The 24,119-nt window shown below is 48.3% G+C and overlaps 3 protein-coding genes across 5 annotated transcripts; 2 read left to right on the plus strand and 1 right to left on the minus strand.

Annotated features, from left to right (window-relative positions):
* Positions 1–833: 833 nt before the first annotated feature.
* LOC116820023 (magnesium transporter NIPA2-like) lies at positions 834–7,085 on the minus strand. The gene is made up of 6 exons (XM_032772203.2): positions 6,513–7,085; positions 5,771–5,918; positions 4,713–4,769; positions 3,861–3,951; positions 3,560–3,720; positions 834–2,100 (listed from the first exon to the last, which is right to left on the minus strand). The coding sequence occupies exons 1-6, from the start codon at positions 6,534–6,536 to the stop codon at positions 1,472–1,474; spliced, it is 1,110 nt and encodes a 369-aa protein (XP_032628094.1). The 5' UTR covers positions 6,537–7,085; the 3' UTR covers positions 834–1,471.
* Positions 7,086–7,221: 136 nt separating this feature from the next.
* TAF7L (TATA-box binding protein associated factor 7 like) lies at positions 7,222–17,944 on the plus strand. 2 transcript variants are annotated; one of them, XM_032772206.2, is made up of 13 exons: positions 7,223–7,330; positions 7,912–7,962; positions 9,807–9,880; positions 11,042–11,120; positions 12,014–12,147; positions 12,551–12,677; positions 12,971–13,029; positions 14,222–14,294; positions 14,789–14,905; positions 15,336–15,524; positions 15,670–15,782; positions 16,164–16,223; positions 17,183–17,944. In XM_032772206.2, the coding sequence occupies exons 2-13, from the start codon at positions 7,950–7,952 to the stop codon at positions 17,225–17,227; spliced, it is 1,083 nt and encodes a 360-aa protein (XP_032628097.1). In that variant the 5' UTR covers positions 7,223–7,330; positions 7,912–7,949; the 3' UTR covers positions 17,228–17,944. The 2 variants fall into 2 exon arrangements, with proteins under 2 accessions (XP_074924826.1, XP_032628097.1); XM_075068725.1 differs by lacking the exon at positions 7,912–7,962 and having other exon boundaries at positions 7,222–7,330.
* Positions 17,945–18,023: 79 nt separating this feature from the next.
* LOC116820022 (aryl-hydrocarbon-interacting protein-like 1) lies at positions 18,024–23,815 on the plus strand. 2 transcript variants are annotated; one of them, XM_032772202.1, is made up of 6 exons: positions 18,024–18,804; positions 19,755–19,934; positions 20,544–20,732; positions 20,941–21,117; positions 21,892–22,033; positions 23,024–23,815. In XM_032772202.1, the coding sequence occupies exons 1-6, from the start codon at positions 18,709–18,711 to the stop codon at positions 23,740–23,742; spliced, it is 1,503 nt and encodes a 500-aa protein (XP_032628093.1). In that variant the 5' UTR covers positions 18,024–18,708; the 3' UTR covers positions 23,743–23,815. The 2 variants fall into 2 exon arrangements, with proteins under 2 accessions (XP_032628093.1, XP_074924825.1); XM_075068724.1 differs by having other exon boundaries at positions 18,756–18,804; positions 19,720–19,934.
* The last annotated feature ends 304 nt before the right edge of the window (positions 23,816–24,119 follow it).

Below are 24,119 nucleotides of genomic sequence, written 5' to 3' on the forward strand. Positions count from 1 at the left end.
ATTATTTTTCTGAGCCATTGCTTGGATATATGAGCAGGTTCTTGGGCTAGTTTCCACTGCAGTCTCCCACAACTGGTATCCTCCAGAGATCAAGTGACTGACTGGACCAAGACACAAGTCAACTTTCTTATTATCTCCAGCCAATCCTAGGACAGAGCTAACCTCTAAATAACAGCTTTCTGATTCTTGTATGTAAATTCACACCACAGGGTATGTCTATACTGCAAAGAAAAACCCAAGGCACTGAGTCCCAGAGCCTGGATCAACTGACTCAAGCTCCAGGGTTAAAAATAGCATTATGGACTTCCCAGCTAGGTGCCAAGACTCTCCCACTCCTGCCAGGTTTCAGAGCCCCTGCTCCAGCACAAGCAGGAGTATCTATACTGTACAGGGTAGACATACCCTTAGAATAACAGTGGGGCTTTTCTGAGAGCAAATGCAAAGATAAGAGAATAGAATAATACTCATCTTTCAAGCACTAAAACTAGTAGCAAAGTCACAACCATCCTTGCAATAAGTAATCTATGAGAAACTCCTGAACTCCCCTTCCGGTTACAGTTTCAGGCTTTCATACTTGTCCCTACTGTTAGTCTCTCCCAAGCAGTACTCATTTTGTGCACTACGCTGCTTCTGTGGCAATCAGCCGTAATGCTTTGTGGGGCACTCTTGGTAACTGAGCAAATGGGTTTTAGGTGATTACCAAAAACAGGTTTATAATCCCTCCCATCCCACAAGATAAGTGCTGGGGTGAAGGGATCACACTCCACAATGAAATCTGATCCAAAAAACCCACATCATTTAGTGGCAGCAACAACATTAAAAGAGTCATCAGGTTTGGAAATCTAGTTCTGCTTTTAGCTTTGGGTCAGTAACCTCTGAGTGAACAGAGGTGGCACCTGACAGGGAGCAAAGTACAGATGAGGTTATGAAATAACATGCTATGCACATCATCTTAAAACACATTATCCCTTGTTGCTGTACGGGCAGGGACAACATACAAGGATCTCAGCATGTGGCTAGAATGTTTTGTAAACAATGTTTAAATATTTAAAAAAATATTTTAAAAAAGCTTTGTTGTTAAGGCCACCTACACTGAGTGGTCCTTCCATTCAGTAAGGATTAGTGTGTTACTGCCGGGTCTCTTCCCACGTAAGTCTGTGGCCTGATAGCAGCTGCAGCATGTTCTTACAAAGGAAACTCAAGTTACAGTGTTGGTAGGGATCTTTTCCAGGTTTTGTTTTTAACAGCTGGAAATTGCAATCAGGTCTCTTCACTTGCCTTTTAGGTCCCCAGCAGTGGAAGCAGAGAACACTCTCACAGAATAGGCAGCAGACATTTACTTATTCCCAATAACACAGCTGTAGCTGGTGAAGTCTGATCTAGCAAATTCACCAAGGGGAGCTCAGTAGTGAGACTAGAAAGCTGTTGGGTAGAAGTTCCAGACTCTCCCAGGCAACAGGTTCATGAGTTGTTATACACTTTCACCTTCCTCCTCCACAGTCTGAGAACCATTGTGGATGTCCTCTGGGCCCAGAAGAGGCTGGTGTAGACAGGACTGGTGTTTTTCTGCTCCCCTCCGAAGAGTATGCAGATCTGCCCTTCCTTGCTTCAGGAAGAGGGGCAGCAGGTCTGGGGTGAAGGGGATGTCTCTGAATGCATGCAGAAGGAAAATGCCAGAGACTATGGTTAGAAAGCCACTTATAGTGCCAATTATGTTGTGTAGGACCATGTGTTGCCACTCCTTGAAGAGGATGGCGGAACAAGTCATGACAGCTGTGGTAAACAGGACATAGTAGATAGGTGTGACCACAGACGTATTGAAGATGTCCAAGGCCTTGTTCAGGTAGTTAATCTGGACACTGATGCAGATCACCAAGCAAATCAGGAGTATCCAGCCCAGCGGTTCTTTCAGGACCTGCTTCCCAGCAAACAGTTCCTTCAGTGTGATGCCCAAGCCCTTGACACAGGACACTGAGAGCGAGCCAATGGCAGAGCAGACCAAAACATACACCAGAACGTTGCTCCGCCCATAACGGGGCCCAGCCACGAAGATAAGGAGAATGGAGCTCACCAGCACACACACTGCGAAGGCTATAAACCCTTAGATAAGAAGGAATAATCATTAGGATTTGCATTAGAATGGTTAACATTCTTGTACATTTATGTTACATATACTTATGTGTATAACAGAACAGTGAATGGAGATAGGGCGGCATGTGCCCCCATAGGTCGGTATACTCGCCTTTCACCTTAGTGATGGGTTCAAAACAAGTGGTTACACGTCAGAGATTTTAGGGCTCTCTCTATTCATTAGTGCATTATGGTCCAAGGCACAAGACTACCACGCAAGTTGGCATGATTAACAGATTCTGTTATGGAGAATAGGGAAACTACAGGTCAGGATGGAGGTAGAGATGCAGAATTGGCTGGCGGCAGGGAATAATACACCACTGATATAGTAGGGGGTGCTGTAAATTGGAACTGTAAAGTATTGGCAGAGTTACATGGAGCCCAGGACTGGAACATCAAAATGCTGCAAGTCAGGCCAGAGTGGTACTAGCAGAGCTGTTCAGCTTGGGATTAGGACTCTCCTGGGATAGGAAGGGTGCTGCAGGTCAGGCGTTCTGGGGCATCAGCACAGTGTGTCTATGATGAACTGCAGCATGAGCCTTTAGGTTTTGGGGGGGAGGGATTAACACACTTTGCTCCCTTCCCTTCTCCCTGCAGGCTTCCTCTCTGTACTGTCACTCATTCTTTCCTATCATGTTATTGCCCAAATCCCTCCCTTGATACCAACTTCCTTTCTCATATTGGGAGGTATTTTTTCCTCTGAGCTTTACATCCCTGCAACTCTGTTTCCTTTGCTTCTGTTGTTTCTTTTCACCTTAAGTTTCTTCTCTGGCCTTTCTTCTCCTTCTCCCACTAATGCTGCCTCTTGTGTATTGACAATCCTCTTTTCCAACCCAGCATTATATTAGGGTTAAATGTTATTGCTGTTGATTTTGCTACTAGTTTTGTGGTTATTCTTCCTTTGTAATGCTTGCTTAGCACTTTGGTATTAAAGAGGCTGTAACCACAAGGGTCATGGATAGTGGTCTAAGCACAGGTCTAAGACCCAAAAGTACCAGAGTTCTAATCCCCGCTTTGACGTAGACTCCTGTGGCCTTGGGAAAGTCACTTAACCTCTGTTTTACAAAACATCCTGAAGATGGGAAGTGCCATTTCCTTTTTATTAAAATAAAATGCAAATATAGCAAACACTTGCATCATACTTCTTGTGTCAGATTTGACAATAACTAGCCTTTATCTATCTCAGTAGCACAAGCTTTCACTCTTAGTCTCCAAAAACATGAGCAATCTAATCTTTTCCATCACAAAGGAGGAGACTAATAAGCTATCATGGATCAATGGGCACATTTCTATCACTTCAGTGCAGGGTAAAATAGAAGGATTATTTACTCAATTCTTCTCAGGCTAGACAAGTTATTCTACCTTCCACTGCCATTTACGCGAGGGGGAGGGGGAAGAGAAATTAACACAGCCCACTTTGTTTGGGTACCTGGATCTTTAAGCTTCTCTGCCATTGACTCCAGGCTGGATACCTCCTCCCCCTGTGGAGCATGGATTACCATCACTGTGGAGCCCAGAATGCTCAAGATGCAGCCAATCTTTCCATGAACGTTCAGGTGCTCATTCAGAAAGTAGGACGACAAAACTGCACTGTAGGATTGAAAGCAAAGGATAAACAAACACCAAGGAGGTGCAGTATTTGAGGGAAAAGATAGGATAAGGGTAGACAGCTACTTCCAGTGGTAAAGGGCAAAGGGACAAGTTCTTCCGTTTGTTCTTGTGTTGCTTACCTGACTAGAACACTTAATGCACCCAGTGGAGTTACTAGTGTTGCTGGGGCAAAGGCATATGCAGCAAAATTTGCTGCTTCTCCAACTCCCACTGCAAGAGAGACCCAGTCAGTCACAGCAGAGCAGCATAACTTTGGAGCCAACGCAGCACAATTCATGTCAGCTCATAGCCATTGTGCAGTTAGTCACTGTACAGAGGCACCATCACCACTTGCTGATTCCATCACGATGCCATAATTTATCATCTGCAATAGCACAGTCCATCTGCTTGAGCACTATACGGACAGTGTAGACAAAAATTGAGCAAGACAAAGGTGGTGGTGAAGGAGAAAGCTTATTTACATATGGATATACTGCTAACCATCTGTGGAGAAAAGAAATACTAACATCCTTACAGTTCAACATATATTTGTATAATTTTGCCTTCCTGTAATGGTGTCCATTGTGACATATTCCAGTCTTTACTTAGCATCACGTCTGTGAATTGACATGAAGCTCTACTGACTACCCAGCAACACCAGAAGCTAAGGAGCCAACTATGCAGCACATATGGCAATCTGCATAATGCTCTAGAATGCTTTGCATGGTGACAGAACTTCCAAAATGGCCCAATCACCTGATTAACTCAGTACTCAACTCTTACGTGAGAAATTTAGAAATGTGTAAGATGAGAGCACACAACATGGTTTGTTTAGACAAGTAACACCACTTTCAAACTGCTCAATGATAAAACAAGGCAGTGAGCCTTGATTATGACAAAGGAAATAACAAGAAAAAGATAAATGTGAACAATCAAAAACCCTGACAACCAACATCTCTCGCTCATACTTCAGTTTCACAGCAAGTACTTACTGGACAGTAGTCCTGCCCACCAAAGCCACTCCTTCAGGTATGCATGACCTCCTTGTCCTGAGAAAGAAAGCAAGAGCAACAACAAATCCAGGGTGAGGTTCCAATGGCACATGGTATACAAATAACTCAGGATCTCATTCACCTATAAAGAAAGGAATGAATTTTCCTCTGATGGGTGGGCTAATTCTCTAGCACCACTACTCCTCTGTAAAGGAGCCAATTTCTAGATGGTATTAGCACCTTTAAAGAAAAGAGCTTGATGCTGGTGAAGACTGCTGGCTAGCCATTCCTGGGGACAGAAGTCCAATTTATCCTCAAGAATAAGTATAGCACGGGCAGTGGCAGCACATGCTTCCTCCACTCTGCCTCAGCTATGTGCCCAACCATGCCAGGAACACATCTACAACACAAGGAGATAGTCTGCTCTTTATTCCATCTCTGGTGAAGATACTATCAAGGGTAGCAGCTGAAGTAAGTGTTTTTATGAAGCAAATACTGTACTAAGAACTGGACTGAGACCAAACTCACATGATATAATACACCATTAACCAGTTGTCAGAGAGTAAGGTTTTTGGGTTACTGATCTGGACCAGACTTGGAGCTGAAATATTCCCATGGCACATCCCAGTCCTCTGTCCAGATTAGGTATTTCTATTTCTCCATTCATTTAAATTCTTGTCATTTATCCCAGCCCTCTACAGATTTCGAATGCTGCACTTCTCCAGCTCTCTGCTCACAATACTGTGTAATATTAGACTGCACCTGGTTACAAGATAATACAGTCGAAATACCAGACTGCTGTAGTGTAACAGCTCCAAGATCAAGAAAATAATGTGTCCCTTCTGGCTGATCCTAAAGTGACTAAGAGCTGTATTAAAGCCAGAAATGTTTTCACATCATCTAGCTGAATAGCAATTAGAGCTTTTTGAAGTGCAGTTTTTCCAAATGTGTAGCAAGCCCCTGAAAACTCTCTTATTGTTCTACTGGGACAATAAGAACATTGCCTTTGGTGGGAACATAACTGTACAGCCAACTGCAGCAATAAAGATGGAAGGTACCTGCCCTAATGGAGCCCCTGCTGGCCAACTTGAGAAGCCCTTTCTTCTTTAGGATAAAACTTCCTCCGATGAAAATACTTGAGGATAGAGCTAGGCCTAGTCCGATATAGAAGTCGTGGCGACCTGACACGCCCTCCATCACAGCCCCCTGCATCAGGAAGGAAGAACACAGATTCACAGAGAGAAGAGGGTTGGGCATATCCACCACACAATTCTAAAGAAAGCCCTGGCTGCAGGGTGTTCTCCTGGGACATGAAAGATTGCTGTACATGAAATAAACACTTTGCAGCTGGTGGGAGGCTCTTACTGATCTCAACACCTTCAAGTGCTAGGTGAAGTATCCTCCATTCCATTTCGTAATGCAGCATTTCTCAAACTGGGGGTCCCAACCCTTGCCCAAACAGGGTGGGGCAAGGGTATTGTAGGGGGAGTTGCAAGATCATCTTTTCCCTTGCTTTCAGAGCTGGGCAGCCATAGAGTGGTGGCTGCTGGCCAGGTGCCCAGCTCTGAAGGCAGCAGTGCAAAAGTAAGGATGGCATGGTATAGTTAGTTAGCTCTGTAAGCATGTGCGCTGCTGCCACAAATGCTATGTCCAGTAGCAGGGGTTTGGGGCAGGGGGCATCACAGTCTGAAATATCTAAAAAAAAAAAAAAATAGAGGAGCTCTGTCCTAATGGATATCTACGTGTGTGTGTGTGCGTGGGGGGGGGGGGGGAGACTTTGCTCCTGAGAAGACAGTGTACCTGCAGCGTCTCAGTAACAATCATAAACCCGGGCACGACCTAAGACCCCTCAGGGTGCACAGTGCCTGGATCTGATTCTGCAGCTCTTGCTTGTCCAAGCTGCCGGCTGAAACCCTTAGAGCCCAACTGCAACCGACCCCCAAGTACCGCTCTCCGCTCCTCGCTGGGAACCAGGCTCCCCTTTCCGGAGCGAGTGTCGTACACCGCCCGGCGAGCACCAATCTCCGCTTGCAGGACACTGAGTGGGGGAGTGGGCGCAAGCAGCGCTGCCTGTCGTACACTGACAGCCCCGTCCGCAAAGGGGGCCTCGCCCCTCAGCGCGGGAACCCAGGAGCCCCAGGTTATAGGGGGCAGGAGCTCCGGGACCTGTCAGCGCAGGGCGGCACCACCCACCCCCTGTACCGCGACGCGGGGCAGCAAGCACGGAGCCCTGCCCCTTCCCCGCCGAGAACTAGTGCAGCTCCCGGCACCGCTCCCGTAGCGTCACCCAAACCCTTCCTCCGGAACCAGCGCCTCACCCTTCACTTCCGCTTCCGGTACGTCATCCAAACCCTTCCTCTGGAACCTGCGCGGGGAATGAGACGCCTAGCAGGAGCGCTTCGCCCTTCGCCCTTCACTTCCGCTTCCTGTACGTTATCCAAACCCTTCCTCTGGAACCAGCGCGGGCAACGAGATACTTAGCGGGAGCGCTCCGCCCTTCACTTCCGGTCGTCATCCAAGCCCTTGCTCTGGAACAAACGCCGGGAGGAGGACGCCTAGCGGGAGCGCGTCATTCTTGCCTTCCGCCCCTGTTGCTCGGTGCCTTCGCTTGGGGCCTGGTGAGTGTCGGGGACCCGGGAGCGTAGCCCCGGCCTAGGCCCCGTGGGGTAGCGAGACCCCGCTGTGCGCGCCGGCGGACGGGTCCTGGGACCATCTCAGCCAGTGCCCCCGCCCCGGTGCTGGAACAAGGACACCGCCGAGCTCGTGTCCTGGGAGCCAGCCGCTCGCCCCGCTCTGAGCCCGGGGATGCGCCGCGGGAGATGTCAGATCCGCTCCCAGTCACCGCGCTTCCTCTTTACAGCCTGTGTCTGGTCCCCGCTCGCCGTGTGAACGGCCCGGCGCCGGCCGCTGCCTGGCTGGGGGCAGAGGGGTCCGCCCACGGGCTTGCAGGATCCGGGGCTCGTTAGCCCTGTCAGGGCTTCTGAAATAGGGGCGTGGGGACTGGTATTTCTCCTTTCGGCTCTTGCAATAGCGGGTGTTGTTATGTCACTAGCAGGTCAGGCAGAAGTGCGGGTTTTAAGTTTATTTTGGCCTTTTTTATTCTGCCCCATCACTTTTAATTTCATTTATTTGTTTAAAAACTGATTTTCTTTTCTTTTTTTTCTTTTGGACATTTGTATTTGACTTTTGAATGATACAGATGTTTATAAACATTTGTGTGAAGCAAGAAGAGGCAAGATGACATCTACAAGTAATTAATTTGTTTGCTTATGTCTCTCTGGTGCTGGGTCTCTCTGTCTCTGCTTCCTCTCTGTGGAAAAAGGATACTTCAAAGTCATAAGTTCACTGTGTTCCCTCTAACTCTTTGAAGTATCCAAAGGAGAACACCAAGCTCTTGGGGCTGAAATCGAATCTGTAGAACAAACAACATGCACTCCTTGTATATATGATTTCTAAGGCCCCCAAGGAAAATCCTGATGCAGCCATAGGCCTTGTCTACATTACAGGGGAAGATTGATCTAAATTATGCAACTTCAGCTATGTGAATAACGTAGCTGAAGTCGACATACTTAGATCTACTTCCCGCGGGGTCCACACTATGCAATGGCAACTGGAGACTCTCTCGCATCCACTCCCCTTGCGCTTCTTGTTCAGGTGGAGTACAGGAGTTGATGGGAGACCAATCAGTGGTCGATTTAGCAGGTCTTCACTAGACCCGTTAAATCAACCGCGATGCATTGACTGCCACATGTCAAACCCCAGTAAATGTAGACAAGCCCTTATCTATGGATCCACCATTGGTACCCTCAAGGAGATATTCCCATTGTCAAGGACTCCTGATATTTAAACACAGTTTCTAATGTGGAGTGCAGGGTTCCTGTGCTTCTGTGTTAGAGTCACAAGCACAGAATGCTGCCTCCCTCAGGTGCCTCTTCCTGGACTTCTGCTTGAGAGTTATACACCTTGGATGTCCTCCTTTCAGAGAAGTTCTGAGTATAATGAAAACATATCTTTAGTGCGTGTGATGAACTTAATGGAGCAGAATCAAACGTATGTCTTTCTCCCTACAAGGTCTCCATTGTCTCTTACTGAGACCTGAAGATGATTATATTGTCTTACTGTTATAATGGCATCTTTTAGCAAGGAGACGTGGGCAGGATGCCCTTCGTCAATGGAGCTCTTGCGGTTGAATATTGTTATAGGAGGCTTGTGCTGTATGTAGCTGAGCACTCTAAGCACCACCATTCTAGGAGCAAGACAGCAGGACAGGAAATAGTACCCTGAGTTTCTCCCCTAGCGGAGCAGAGCTGTTAGACCAGTATATCAGATACTTCAGGCAATGCATGATTTCACCTCTGATGTATTCTTCTGTTCACATGTAATTGTAACATCAGATACATAACTGATAGAGACACCCACTCTGTCCCCCTTCGTAATATTATATTAAAGTTGCTCTCATGAGAACAGAATATTGATCATGTAAGTTTTAGGAGCAGAACCTTATTTGATAGCACTTTTTAGCATTCCACCCTTAAATTCTAAGTGTTGGCCTAGCTCTGTTCCTATTGAAGTAACTGAGATCTGTACCACTGCTGTCAATAGGAGCAGTTAGGCCAAAACTGAGCGTTTTAGAAAATCCTACCCTAAATAACTTCAGAAATGAATCCCGTGTAGTCACAGAAACTGCTCTTGCTCTTTTCAGCTCTTATCTCTCATTTAAGCTCTTCTATGCTCTGTGTGTGTAGGCATAAACTCTTATATCGTGTCCCAAATGCATCCTGGTGATCAGGAATATTTTGTACATTCTTTTGTTTCATATAAGAGAGATTCTACAGAAATTTGGTGACAGCATGTAAACACTGGGGACCAGCAGCAGCAATTCTTTAGCTTTGTCAATTAAGGAGTTTCTGAGTTAAGTGTCTATCCCATCGGTGTCTGTATCCCAGCAGCCGGCATGTACAGTTCCTAGTACTATAACAGGGAGAATATCCACTTTATTTATAAATGCTGAGTAGCTATCAACTGTCGGAGGTCAAAACAGACTGAACAAACATCTTGCTGACGTTGTGTTTTATCTCGTTTTCTGACTTCAAGAACTAAAGATGAGTAAGAACAAGGACGACGCTCCCCATGAACTGGAAAGCCAGTTTATTCTGCGGCTGCCTCCGGTAAGAGACCCTTAGATCTGGGTCAGACTAAAGAGGACAAAGTGGGAGGAACATTCCCACACAAGGCTACCATCACTCTGCAAAAATCACCAAGTTCCCAAGGCACCCATCCAGTCCAGCCCCAGTTTGGAAGGTGCAGAGAGGGTTTAAAGAGATGAGTGAAAGCAATAGGAATTCTACAGACACTGTTTGAGATATCGAGGCAGATTGGCTATTTTTACTGAACCCCTGCCTGTTTGTAATGTAGCTCCCTTAAATGACTCCTTGTAAACCAGCCTTCTACCCATTCCTGTTCATGTCTACGCCTGTGAGATGCATCCGGGTGCACTGCTGCTTGGAGAAACTGTGGTGTTGTGAAACAGATCAAGGCAAGTATCGGAGGAGTCTGGATCTGTAAAAGCAGCAAAGAGTCCTGTGGTACCTTATAAACTAACAGACGTATTGGAGCATGAGCTTTCGTGAGTGAATACCCACTTTGTGCATCCCACATACATCCAATGAAGTGGGTATTCACCCACGAAAGCTCATGCTCCAATACGTCTCTTAGTCTATAAAGTGCCACAGGACTCTTTGCAGATCAAGGCAAAGCATTTACAAGTGATAGTTCAGTTGGTCCTCATTGCCAGTGTTCAGTTCTGTCATTCACTCTTGGTGCAGTTAATCTCATTCAATAAATGCTTAATCTGGGAAGAAGCTTCTTCAAATAACACACTGATGAGGCATCTCCCCTTGACCCTGACGGAGCCTCTCTGTTTCTCCACAAGGGCATTGTAGAGGAGCTGTAAGAGTGGGCATCTGAGTTCTGCTGAAAGGGTCTGTCACTCAGCTGCCCTATAAATAAAATAGACTTGAGCAGTCCATAAAAACATGGGGTAGCTTCTGTTTTCTAAGGGTCCTTAAACCAGCGATAGAATCTTTCTCAAATCACTTTAGGTTGCTGGCTGTGAAGTACGTTGAGAATAGTAGAGCCACGAGATTAATGCACATTTCTAGGAGAAGTGCTCTTTTCTTCCTGTGTTTAATGGCGCTTTTCAGTTGAGTTTCTGTGTTTAGATGAAAGTATGGATTAAAATTGGGTTTGAAAGCAGATTGGCTAAAGAGATAATCTGCCAGCTGACACACACAGGTCTAGTCCTGTCTCATTCATCCGCTTTTTCTCAGGAATATGCATCCACTGTGCGGAGGGCAGTACAATCTGGAAGCGTCAACCTGAAGGATAGACTTACTATCGAATTACACCGTGAGTAGCCAAGATCAGCTCCCTTTAATCTCTCAGCTCAGGAGCAAGTACTGTAGACTTTGAAAGAGCGTGACTCGATTTGCAGAGCCCAGAGTTGGCAGAGATATCAGGGCTTTTCTGGGGATCATACAGACATGTTAAGGAGGGTGCACTGAGCAATGTGGGTGTCTGATTTCTGGTGGAAATGTGCCTGGCATCAGGCCAAGAACTGGTTTCCCATTGGGAGACCCAGAGGAGAAGTTCATTTTAGTGAAGTAGATGAAAGCTGCGCACACCCCAACTGGACAAGCTTCACATCTTGTGAGAACCTGCTTGGCCAACAACCTCAATAAAGAGGGTATGCATAGAACAGCTCCTCTTTAGTGTGATTGGCCCGAGCTGTCTGTCGCTTTTCTCCGCACTTCACAAAATGGGCATCTCACTGTTTGCCAGAGATTGTGATGTGAATATTTGTGGTTCTGAAGGTAAAATACTATTGATTCATGTAATGTACTGATCACATGGGTAGAGCCATCTTACTAACACAGGTATAAGTCATTGGCCCAGGAGGAAATCCCAAGAATTTTCTTTCTAGCTCAACTCTATCAGCAAATTCCCAGTCCTGCCCTGGAGGACTCAAAGGCAAGAAAGCTCTGCCTCTAGCTGTCAGAATAGCCATAGCTGTAGAGCATACCCCACTGTTCCTTCCTCTCCTTCAAAGGTGTTTTCTGTGAGTCTATCTGTAGTTATCTTGTTGCTAAGAGCATCACAGATTTCACAGGAAAATGCCAGACAGTTCTGTGCACCTCCAGTTCACTCAGGAGTTTTAAAGTGTTTGGCCCAGGAATGCAGCATACGGGTTAGCCATTTACTGGGCTGGCCACTGCATTAATTTGTCTCTTGGTTTTCTGCAGCGGATGGGCGTCATGGGATTGTCCGTGTAGATCGCGTTCCCTTAGCTGCCAAGCTGGTGGACCTGCCCTGCATCATTGAGAGCTTAAAAACCATAGATAAGAAAACGTTCTATAAGACAGCAGATATTTGTCAGGTATGGGGTGCCCATTCTATTCACTCTGGCGTCCTGTGCTTGCTTCCTTCAGACAAAAGTCTGACCCTTTACATTGTGGCAGTGCAACATATGGTACCCCACTGCTAATTTCCACCTCCTCAGAATGTGAGTGGAGCAGCAGTAGTGTAAAATTTCCCACCGCAGCATAGCAGTTAGCAGTCCTTTTCCTGACTTCTGCTCCCTTCTAACTGAAGAGAAGGCTGGTCATAAACTGATCCATCCACAAAAGATGATTTTGTCAGCTATGCCAGTGAATCCCAGAGGCTGACTACATGCTGCAGGGAGTAGCATTTCCTTGTATATGGTGTAAATGTACCAGCCTTTAATTTGAGTAGCTCTGCTCTCACATTATAATCAGCTCCTTTGTGTCCTGGGGCTTCAGATGCTCGTGTGTACTGTGGACGGTGATCTCTACCCCCCTCTGGAAGAGCCAACTGTGAGTACTGACCCAAAGGCAAACAAGAAAAAGGATAAGGACAGAGAGAAGAAATTCATCTGGAACCATGGCAGTGAGTAGAGTACAGGGTGTTTTACCTGTCTTACCCTGGCGTGACCCCTAGCTCCCACTGCTCACCCCTCCACCCCCATCTTTCCTCTTCACCCTTGGCAATACAGGGATAGTCTGCCAGGGCTCCTCACTCAGCTGTGTAGCTGAGAACCTTGCCCTCAGCCCACCAAAGTGCTGCTGGATCACTCACAGTGGAGTGGGAGTTTCCTGTGCTCAGACACCATGAGTCTGTCATGCACGTGACTTTCCCCTGAGATCACGTGCCTGACACACAGCCTGTTTTCTTTGTTCCAGTTACTCTTCCACTGAAGAATGTAAGGAAGAGGCGGTTCAGGAAAACAGCTAAGAAAAAGGTGAATTGCATCTCCTCATCCATGGTGGCACTTATGGTGTCAGAGGTGCCCAAAGGTGGGAGACAGAAGAAGACACTAGTACTGTGCGTAGCTGGGTCAGGAGCATAACAATCTGTCTTTGCAGTATGAATTCTTATAACATGAGTTTTATTAACTTTGCTTCACACCTCACTCAGAGCACAGGGGAAGGCAACTAGGACATTTTAACATTTTCTTGGCAATCTCCTGGCTGAATTTTGAAAGATGCCTTGGAGTGGGGAAATCCCACTGTGCAGGAATGGATCGATTTGTGTGTCCATTTTGCATACAGTGTGTATCTTCATTCTGAATTACTAGAAATATCTGCATAGAAACAAGGGAGTTTATCTGCTCCTCCTCTTTCCCCACCGGAAATCTCAGTCATCTGTGTGGGGCCCAATCATTTTCACAGCAACCAGCTATGATGTAGCACCCAGAATGACTTCAGAAAGGAAGTGGGAGCAGATGAATCCTTCCAATTCTGTCTTTGTGCAGAAGCCCCCAGTAATAAAGGACTCTGGAGGGGAAATTAAGCTATACTAAGTGGCTGCCCATTGTGGGACAGCCTGGGAGAATTAATTTCCCTCTGCTTTGCACTTCACTTTCACACAGTGGAGCAATATTTCAGTGTAACGTTAGGGAAACTAGACCCTGGAAGCACTGAGACTTTCCCCTAGGAAAAGTGCAGCAACACTTAACCAGCATTCCCAACCAATTTAATAATCATAAAAAGTGAAACCTTGTTGTGATTCAGCAGGTGACTTTCAAACCTGGGGGGCCTTTCACTGAGGATTCATAAATTAATTCAGCCTTGGGGAGTTCTCATGTGCCATACAGTCAGGCCGGCTTTTATTCAGAGGTGGTGTTGGGAGTGTGAGAATGGAGCGAAGTCAGGGTAGTGAGAAGATTCAGCTCATTCAGGAGCTTTGAGGCAAAGAGGAGGAAGATGGAACACTGTCTTGAAAGGCAGGTAGTGGCAAGGGAGAGTCTTCTGGTGGGATACGAGTGAGCTCGAAGTCTAAAATAATAGAGTAAAATAAAAGAGCCTTAAAATAAGGGGCTGGGATGGGGTGAGGTGTGGGAGGCAGCCAACAGCCAAGATACTTCTGAATTGGAAAACTCTGTTCAAGGGTGTTTAACACTGTCTCTTCTCTCTTTCCCCTCTCTGGCCCAGTACATTGAGTCTCCAGACGTGGAAAAGGAGGTGAAGCGTCTGCTGAGTACAGATGCTGAAGCTGTCAGTGTCCGTATCCTTTCTTCTGATTAACTCTGCGGAGCAGGAGAGTGGCTGAGGAAGGCTCAGAGAAGATAGAAGTTAAGTTCATTTCACAATACACATGGATAGCAGCAGGCAGGACATGAGCATGTGACAGACACTGAAATTATAGCTTGAGCTTTACCCTGTTCAAAACCTGCTGCTTCTCCTCAATGACCTCTCTCTGCCATTCGTCACAGCCCTCCATGTGTATCAGCTACTCTGATGCTGGGGTAACTTGGTTGCATCATCCCCAGAAGACAGGCCTTCACAGAAATAGGCCTGCAGGGCCAGATTGGCCACATCTGCGTGACCCTGCCAACACAGTACAGAATTAGAGAGGGATACCAAGAGAGACCGGAGTCATCCCTGGTGTAGTGTTAGCTGGAGAACCTCTTCTAGCACCTTGCTGTCAGTGGGCTCTTGCTGGTACCACCTTCTGTCATTCTTCTGGTTTTTCCTTGACTCTTCTGTATCTGCTCTCAGGCTGGGAGGTCATTGCTGAAGATGAAACAAAGGAAGCAGACAACCATGGTTCACTCACCGGCTTGGACATCTCCTCTCCTGGGATGTCTGGACACAAGCAGGGCCATGGCTCATCGGGTACATTGACGAAGGCTTATGTGTTTAATAACGTCATTTCGCTGCCAGAAGGCAGGGTCACCTAGTTTTGGTCTCGATGCGGTAGTTATACATGGAAGACATACTTTATCATATGAGCAGAATTGGATCCTGAGATTGTATTCATTGGTATGAGAGAAAAGGACAATAATAGTTTGGTCAAGCAGATATGTATTTGCCATTCTAGTGAACATGGCAGAAGAGAGAAAATCAGTATTTTCTGGGTCTTGAATTAATCTGCTTATAGTTTATTGGATCCCATAAGGAAGGTTAAGGATGATAGGTGTGTTAAGATAGACACTGGATACAGAAAATAGGGATGTGCAGTGCCTTTCAGGGAGAGCTGAGGACACACAGGAAGCTGATGGGAGTTCATCAGCTCAGTATTTTTCTCCTTGTTTCACACCACTAGAACATGATGAACTGCGGGAGATATTTAATGACATCAGCAGCAGCAGCGAAGATGAAGATGAGAGAGATCATCATGACGATGAAGATTTGAACATCATGGACACAGAAGAAGACTTGGAGAGGCAACTGCAGGACAAACTGAATGAATCTGATGGGCAGCAGCAGGAGAACGAGGGAACAAACCAGATAGGTGAGCAGTCTTAGGCAATGGTGGGTTGGTGCTGAGGATGGGCAGTACCCTGGAAGGCTTGGTGCTAGGGACGGGGATTGGCATGTTGCTCTGCTAGTGCTATAATTCAGACTATGGTGTGGATCATTTCTACTGTCTCCCTTAGCCATGGGGATCCAAAAGCAGATTGACAACCTGAAGGGTAAACTCCAGGAGACCCAGGAACGGAGAAAGCGCCAGGAAGATCTCATTATGAAAGTGGAGAATCTAGCCCTCAAGGTGAGTGCTGTCCACCATCTGGTACCTTCTAGCCCAAACCATGCATTTGTTCCAGGGTCATGTTCAGCTCAGCTGAGACAGCGAAGGTTTGGAACCAGAAAACATCCAACTCTATTGTCCTGGAGTAGCCCATGGCCTCACCATGTGGAATTTAAGATGCAAGTGGCTATAGGAATACGTTCCAACCAGTCATCCGTGGATGATCTGAGACTGATACAGAGCAAACCATGGAACTGCTGAAGAAAAGGGTCCTACAATCCATGCTATGTTCCCTTTACTTTGCTGCCTATCAAATTGTGACTGCAGATTTGTTCTTTTTACGTAAATGGCCACTGTCAAGAAGCACCAGTAGTTATGTTCTTGCTTGTGTCTTTCTTCCAGACCCGTCTCCAGGCTGTGCTGGATGAATTCAGACAGCAGGAGGACAGAGAGAAGCAGCAGGTGAGGGAAGCCTCTGTTACTGTCTCCTCCACGTTTCTGTAGAAGAAGCAACAAGTGTGCAGTGTTGTGGGGTGATGCTGAGTGATTCTCAGCATTAGGAAGCAACACATTGCATGTTTGTTCAGTAGTTTAATGTATAAAGCCCTCTGAGCCCTGCACCACACCACCTCAGGCTGTGCTCTCATCGGCTGCCACAAGCTAAGCAGGGCTGTACCTGATCAGTACCCACGTGGTAGAATGCCTGCAACCAAAGGAGCTGCTGGAAATGATGATACAGTAAGTGGTAGTTTTCTCTCCGGAACACTAGTTAACCAAGTCACATTGTTCCAGAGAGTGCTTTGAGGCTGAGGTTGCCATATTTAGAGTGAGATGTAAAATGAAGACCCTGATGACATGTGTCCATTAAAGATACAGTAGCACTTTCTGAAGAGTAGGGGTAGCTCTGGTCACTTGGCAAATTACCAAGCTGGGTAACTATATTCCGCTGCTTTACATTTCTCCGTGCAGTTTCAGTTGAATACTATAGTCCTCCCCCTCCCCCCACCCACTTACTGGCTTGCGTAATGTTGTTTGCTATAGACAGCTGCAGCATTCCACCCAAGAAGTGGCTGCATTTCAGTTGCGAACAAACTAGTTTTTACATCTAAGCCTTATTTTTTTAAAAACATGCTCCGAATATGTTCACACAGCTACTCCAGTTGTGTAAGTAAATCCGATGTTTGTGCATGTAACTGGTTATTTAACATGCCATTTAGGGGCAGAATAAGACTTGTGCTCATTGTGCACCTCATTTAGGCATGGGTATTTCTGTTCAGGCGGTTACATGTAGGTGTCTTCATAGACACCTATAGTTTGTAAAAAGTTTTGGGGATCCCTTTGGTATGAGAGAGAGATCTAAGTTTTAAATATAAAATATCTCTAATGCTTCACTCCTTCCCCCTCCAACCTTCTCTCCACAGCTCACCTCTCTGCAAGAACAACTGGAATCCCTTATGGAGAAGTGAGGAGGGCTTTTGATCAGGGCAGGAGCTGTACCCTTGAAGCAAGCATTGTGCTGAGATGGACGCTTCACCCATGGGTTCTGGAGCCATCCTCTGTGCTGAAGACCTGATGTTACTGGCATGACCTCACTGCTGATAAGCCTACTCCTGTTAATGCTGGCACTCTGTATTCTCCTGGACAGTTTCTAGAGCTGCTGGCTGATGTTCCTTGTGCTGGACAGTGGAGCCCAAACCATTAGCCTTTGAACAAAGAAAGGCACTAACCTGGAGTTGGTTCTCTGATAGCAGCAGAAACACATGGCTAGTGGTTTAGCTGCACCGCTGGGGGAAATTGTTCCTTGATTAGTTTGACCCATCTTTCTCTCAGTGGAAATCATTCGTACGTTGGAACACTCCTTCAAGGGCACTTTGCTTCCCGACAGGCCAATGCACAGCACTGTCGCTCTGGGTCACCTTAGTTCATGGTGCCAGAAAGCTGTGCTGTGCGAAGGGCAGGAATTAACTCCTCATGTACTGTGCAGGCCTGGAGGAGCAGAGCCAGGTCAGTGAATCACCTGGTTGTTGCTATCATCTGAACCTTCAAAGCAGCTTTCCCTGAGCGGGGGCATGTGCTTCCTTAACAGACTTTCTGATGGGTCTGCAGTGTTGGGAGTTTGTGCCCATGCTTGCGGAACATCTGCTTGAACAAAACTGGAATGAATAAAGTGCGTGTGTTTCCAACCCTGCTCTGTCCTGTAATGCTTATTTCCTCAGAGTTGTGCTGTGACTGGCACAGTCCCTTTGCCAGCTGGAGACTGATGGCAGCAGAGCTCCCTGGTGCTTGTCGATGTAATAGTGGTGGGGTGCTGCAGCAGCCTTGCCTTCTCACTCAGAAAACAAGCTAGATACAAATGGGATCCTCCCAAGGGAAAACTAGGCAGCTGCTATTGTGCTGTCAGTGTGGGGGCATTCCCCTCCCCCCCACTGGGTAGAGCCCTTGTGAGTAGGGAGCTTTCTCTAATCCCAGATAGATTAGGGAGGCCAATCCTAGATTAACCTGGCAGGGGATTAGAAAGGCAGTCCAGTCAGCAGTTGTCAGAACGCATCACAGGGTGTTGGGTGGGAGGTTCTTCCTTACCACAGGGGAGGAAAGAGTGAGGCAAAGACAGAGCGGTAAGGAAGTATAACAGACAACAGGGCCACTCTGATTCCTTAAGGTGGTTACTGTACAGCACAGTTCTCTCTGCTCCTGAACAGCTGAACTCCACCTAGGGGAAGTGCAGGGAGAAAAGGCTTTAGGGTGCAGTGCCGTCATAGCCTCATTCAGGATGGGCAGCCTTAAGCCAGATATGCACTAGCTAAAGACTTCGATGAGCCCCAGGAGGAAGAAAACTCATCCCAACAGACAGGAAACGAAGAAACACTCAGCTCCAGGAAGAGCGAGAACAACAGTCGGTGTGACCAGCAACCAGAGGTGAGGTGGGAGATCTGCCGACAGCTTCAACATGGATGAAATGTACCTGCTTAATGTGGAAGGAGTCAAGAAAAAGATTTTACATGGAGGCCATGGGGAGCTGCCGCAGTTCAAAGATGGGAGCAAGGTAACTACTTTCAGCAAGCATCTCAAACTGGCTAAGGAGGATAGAGCAGGTGAGATGTTATCCCACACCCTCAAATGACAGCCAGTATTGGGTTCCTCAGCAGCTGTGTCCCAGGCGCTCAGGCTGTAGATGGTGACCCAGAGCCCTTATTACTGAAATCCTCTGCACACGTCTCCTTTAAAAGTACCTGTAGTCAGAAGTGACTCTAAAAATAAAAACAGCTGATTTCTTCTCTCATTGAGTCCAGATCAAATTAGCTGAGTTTACCAGGCAGCAGGTTTTTCCAACTGTAGGCACTGAGATTCCAGCTGTGTTCTGTCTGCCTCCTTCATCAAGGACACTAATAGGTTCTGCCACTGGAATCCAGTTGACAGCTTTGTATGCTGTAATCCAGCTCAGGCTCCTGGAGCCACATGAGCACAGCAAACGGGAGGAATGAAGGCATTTGCCAGTTACATCCACAGCTATGGGAAGCATGTAGGGAGCAGATAATGGGAGTGACCAGGTGCCCTTTGTTTGTATAGATGTAGCCAGCGTTCTAAGCCTCTAGCAGTGGGACTGAATGGTTTTCTTTGTAGTTAGCTTGCAATAATGCTGCTATGAAGTGTGCATGCTATATTTGCAGGGCAGTGCTGTGAGGAAGTTCACTCTACTGGAGCCCTGAGTTGGGTTAAAAAGAGGTATTGGCAGACAGCAGCTGTATATAATATGAATAAACAGCAGATAGTGGAGTGCCTCAAAGCCTCTCTCTTCACCCCATGAGAACAGCTGAGTGAACTAACACTAAGCTGGGTCATGGTCACCCCTTCTCAGTGACCCAAGGGTGGAATTGAGCCAAGATTTAGGGTGGAGAGGGGAGGGAAAGAAGGCTACTTACTACTCCAGTGACCTGATCCCAGACTGTCATGCATGCAGCTGACCCACTCTGCACTGGTCTCTCTTTGGCGCAGCTCACATTCCACTTTCAGACGCTAAAAGACGACTTTGAGCGCACAGTGATAGACGACAGCCGACAGGCTGGCATCCCCATGGAGATCATTGTGGGGAAACTATTCAAAATCGAGGTGTGGGAGACCTTGCTAACCTCCATGAGGATCGGAGAAGTGGCAGAGTTCTGGTGTGACGCTATTGTGAGTGACAACCCCATGGCTGAGAACACCTAGATTTCAGACACTGATTTACACACACACGCATATGCTTAATGCGTTAACACCAAAACACACACAGATCTCAAGACTTACACGTGCATAGCCCACAGATACATTCTGGCCAGGATCACACTGGCATACACATCTGTACCTGTCTTATGCATGGTTCCGTGCACCCTGCGGCTTGTAACTGGGAGCTGGAGCACTGGGCTGCTTAGTCCAGCAGCATGTCTTCCCTCACCAAGTCCTTTTATTCCTGAGGTTTGGTGGGTGCAGGTTCTAGCTCTAGGACAGACTGAAAAGCCCCAGCTCAGGCTGCAATTCACCCTTGAGGGAGAGGAGCCATTTATTTCTGCTGTGGCAGGCAGCTGCTTTTACAGTATTCCTGGCCTGCTGTCTGAATACCTGACCCAGATTCCAGCCCCCAGTCCCTAAGCAGGTGGGTTTAACTCCACTTCCCCCCTGCTGAGAGCAGGTGCCTCCAATCACCATCTCAACCCACCCGCTCTCACTGGCCCCCAGGCTAGAGGGAATGTTTTGTAAATGTGCTTGAGCCAAGGTGCCTTCCCACCCCTCCCCCCAATATTTCAGCACACAGGCATGTACGCGCTGGTCTCCAAGGGCATGAGGAGGATTGCGGAGGGCAAGGACCCCTTGGAGGGGCAGAAGCACCGCTGCGGGATGGGGAACATGTTCGACTACCACAGCACGGGTTATGCGGACCTTGATGAGCTGCAGAGGGCCCCCCAGCCTCTCATCTTCATCATGGAGCTTTTCAAAGTAAGGCCCGGGCCAGGGGAGGAAAGGCAATTGGAGTGAGGGAGAGTAAAGTCAGGACAGACCACGCAATGCTCAGCGTGGCACAGCCTGGGCTGGTAGCCCTTCTGGGGCAGGGGGAGCCCTTCGCCCACCTCTCCTGGGCGTGGTGTGAGGCGCGTATGGGGCCAGCAGTGTGAAGGTCTGTTTCCCCCACACACACACACACCAGGTGGATGACCCCTCATCCTATAAACGGGACACCTGGGCCATGAACAAAGAGGAGAAACTGTCGGCAGTGCCAGTATTGCACAGCGAAGGCAACCAGCTGGTCCTGCTCAAGAGGTACCAGGAAGCAGCAGCGAAGTATCAGGAAGCAGTCATCTGCCTGCGGAACGTCCAGGCCAAGGTGAGAGCCGCCCCCCTGGTGGACACTGCAAATGAGGAGGGGTGGGCTGGCATAGCACTGCCGCCCAGGGTGATGGACCAGCATTCAGCTGGAGCAGGGACAGCCACCTCCTGCTCTGGCTTCTTGTGTCCAGCCGCACAGCATTGGTACGTCATGCCTAGCACCGCTTTCCTCCTCTGCTGAGCCCCTACTGTCTGCCCAGGCCCTGCCTGCAGCATGCAGCCAGCTCACTGCTGCACTGTCATCCACCACCAGCTATAGCGCTTCAGGAAGTCCTCAGCAGCCAATACGATTCCTAAGACAATAACAGCCACGTCTGCCTGTCGCTTTGCTCACACCGTGGCTCCCTGCGGCTGGGAGAACCTGAACTCCTAGGCCTTCGCGGTGATGTTTTCAGGGTACAAAGTCCTGTGAACTAAATCAAAACCAATGGGAAAGGCCAGGCAGGGCCTGCTGCAAACAGCCACTTCTGAACTGTGGCCTCCAGCAAGAAGGGGAGCCAGAAAGCTCCGATAGTGATTCTTGGAACGGCATACTCAGCCAGGTGGCTGACGGTCATGCATGCACTGGGGTGCTCCCAGCAAGCGCACTCCATGCTGGCTGTTTCATTTCAGCGGTAGCTACTGTCCTCCATTTACCCCCGTTTGCCTGCAAAGCCCCCACGGGATGCACTATGTATTGTTCATAGCTACAGGTGCTGTCCCTTTGAGAGTTCTCCGCCTAGCCAGTGGGGTCTGGTGTCTTCATACTGCACGTTGCTGGTTCTGTGAACAGGAGAAGCCCTGGGCTGAAGACTGGCTGAGCCTGGAGAAACTCATCATGCCCCTTGTGCTGAATTACTGCCAGTGCCAGCTGGAGCTGGGGGAATACTATGAGGTCTTAGAGCACACCACCGACCTCCTCCAGAAAGACAATGGTAATCACCCCGGCAGCCTGCCCCAACCTTTCACTAGGCTCCCAGAGAGGGGCTATTGGTCTCATGGGACTCTGCATCCAGCGCTCCTGTCATGCAGGAGCTTCCTCCCTGCTACTGCTCCCGTAGGAGTTTGTTTTCAGCTGTTCCCTTCCTCCAGGGCTTACATTCACATAGAGAAGGCATTTCAGGGGCGGGCCTGCTGGGTGGAGGAGTATTGCCTTACATGGAATTCAAACCCAGCCGGGGCAGAGCTTGAACTAGATCCATAGAAGGCTGAGTCAGTGATGCAAGCTGATACACTAGTGCAGAGTGGTAGATTCAGGAACAGGCTAGTAGCCTTCACTCTGGCTGAGAGTTTGGGTTGGTCACTGGGTGTTTTCCTGTCTCTCTCATCTGCTGCTTTCCCCTTGTGAGAACTCTGTCCTGGAAAGGGAATATTGTCACACCAGGTGTAACAGCCTGTGACCTTCACTGCCACTAGATCTGCAGGCCCAGAGCTTAGTAAGATTACAGAAGCCAGACTTGGATGATGAGACCATCTCCAGTTAGAATATGAAACCTTCACGCTTCTGGCCATGAGCAAACTGGTGATTGACAGGGGCTACTAAGAAACGTCCCCAGTAGGCAAGCTATGCTTTACTTGTCCCCTCTGAGCTTTCTTGCACCTTCTGGGAAGCAGCTGTACTGGCCAGACACCAATACAGGACTAGATGGGTGCTCTGGCAGTTCCTACATTGGAATCCTGCTGCGTGACAGTGAATTAAATGGGAGTCAAGTTGCAGAGCAGTGTAGTGCTATAGTGCCCTGCTGCGATTGCCACAGGAGGGAGCGGGGCCTAGATCTTTGCTCTGGTGCAGCCCCTTTGGGACACTGAGCAGCTGCAGCAGGAGGCTCCTGTGGCCCTCTTCTGCAGGCAGGACAGGGGCGGGTGATGGCCGAGCAGGGCGAGAGAGGAAAGGAAATAACCCCACGCTTCTCTGCACTTGATAGAGAATGTGAAGGCTTACTTCAAGCGCGCAAAGGCCCATGCCGCCGTCTGGAACGAGAAAGAGGCACGAGAAGACTTCCTGAGAGTGGCTCAATTGGACCCATCACTGGGAGCGGCTGTGAAGAAAGAGCTGAGGCTGTTGGGGGAGAGGATGAGAGAAAAACATGTGGAAGAGCAGCAGAGATACCAGGGCCTCTTCCAGCAGCCTCAGCTCAAGGGGGCAACAAAAGGGAAGGGACAGTGGGGAGGAGATGGGAATGCTGGAGCTGGAAGGGAGGAGGGAGGAGGTTCAGGGGAAGGTAGGGAGAAGACAGAACTGGGAACAGAGAGCTCCACAGCCAAGGAGGAAGAACAAGACCAAGGGATTTCTGGAGCAGAGGGGGGTACGAGAGAGGCAGGACTTGAAGAAGAGAACACACACGCAAAGAGGGAACAAGGCCTGGGGGAGTCTGAGGCAGAGACAGGACCTGGGAAAGAGAAGGCCAGAGCAGAAAGGGAAGAGCCAGGGGACGGAACAGACCAAGGGAATAGTGAGGTCAATGGTGGGATGGTGGAGACAGGATGGGCAGAAGAGAACATAGAAGCAGAGAGGGAAGAGCCAGGGGAAGGAACAGACCAAGGGAATTCTGGGGTCGATGGAGCAGGGGGGGGGCAAGGAAACTCAGAGACAGGCCTTGGAGAAAGATTTTCCAGAGCAGAGGGAAAGAGCAAGCCAACGTGACTGTGCAGCAGAGTCTCATAGCGTTCATGGTCAGAAGGGACCATTAGAGAGGCCTTGGAGAAGAGAATGCCAGGGAGAGTCATGGGGCAGGAGCCAGGGAGAGGAGCTCAGAGGCAGATAAAGAATGGGGAGGGAAAGCAGAAGGTTGCTCCAGCACTACAGCAGCAGAGCAGAACTTGGGGGAAGGGGTTGGGCCTGGGGCAGAGAACAGCAGGATCCTTCGAGATGAATGTTGAGAAATACAAGATGCTTCCTTGCTAACACACTGTGGGGAGGTCAGCACTGAGGGACAATGCTGCCGCTCGCTAGGGCTGCCTAGGCAGGCAAAGAGAGGTAGGCACAGCGTCCCAGCCACTATCATTGTAGTGCAGGACAGC

The sequence above is a fragment of the Chelonoidis abingdonii genome, chromosome 8, assembly GCF_003597395.2.
Source record: "Chelonoidis abingdonii isolate Lonesome George chromosome 8, CheloAbing_2.0, whole genome shotgun sequence".
Lineage (NCBI taxonomy): Eukaryota > Metazoa > Chordata > Testudines > Testudinidae > Chelonoidis > Chelonoidis abingdonii.

What these genes read in the sequence shown, in the direction of transcription:
- LOC116820023 (XM_032772203.2), bottom strand. Translation starts at nt 6,536, where the DNA reads ATGATTGTTACTGAGACGCTGCAG. An exon ending in TTGTTACTGAGACGCTGCAG is followed by an intron (nt 5,919 to 6,512) that starts GTACACTGTCTT and finishes TTCCTGATGCAG; the next exon opens with GGGGCTGTGATGGAGGGCGT. An exon ending in AGAGAAGCTTAAAGATCCAG is followed by an intron (nt 2,101 to 3,559) that starts GTACCCAAACAA and finishes TTCTTATCTAAG; the next exon opens with GGTTTATAGCCTTCGCAGTG.
- TAF7L (XM_032772206.2), top strand. An exon ending in TTATTCTGCGGCTGCCTCCG is followed by an intron (nt 9,881 to 11,041) that starts GTAAGAGACCCT and finishes GCTTTTTCTCAG; the next exon opens with GAATATGCATCCACTGTGCG. An exon ending in ACTTACTATCGAATTACACC is followed by an intron (nt 11,121 to 12,013) that starts GTGAGTAGCCAA and finishes GGTTTTCTGCAG; the next exon opens with CGGATGGGCGTCATGGGATT.
- LOC116820022 (XM_032772202.1), top strand. Translation starts at nt 18,709, where the DNA reads ATGGATGAAATGTACCTGCTTAATGTGGAAGGAGTCAAGAAAAAGATT. An exon ending in AGTTCAAAGATGGGAGCAAG is followed by an intron (nt 18,805 to 19,754) that starts GTAACTACTTTC and finishes TCTTTGGCGCAG; the next exon opens with CTCACATTCCACTTTCAGAC. An exon ending in TCATCATGGAGCTTTTCAAA is followed by an intron (nt 20,733 to 20,940) that starts GTAAGGCCCGGG and finishes CACACACACCAG; the next exon opens with GTGGATGACCCCTCATCCTA.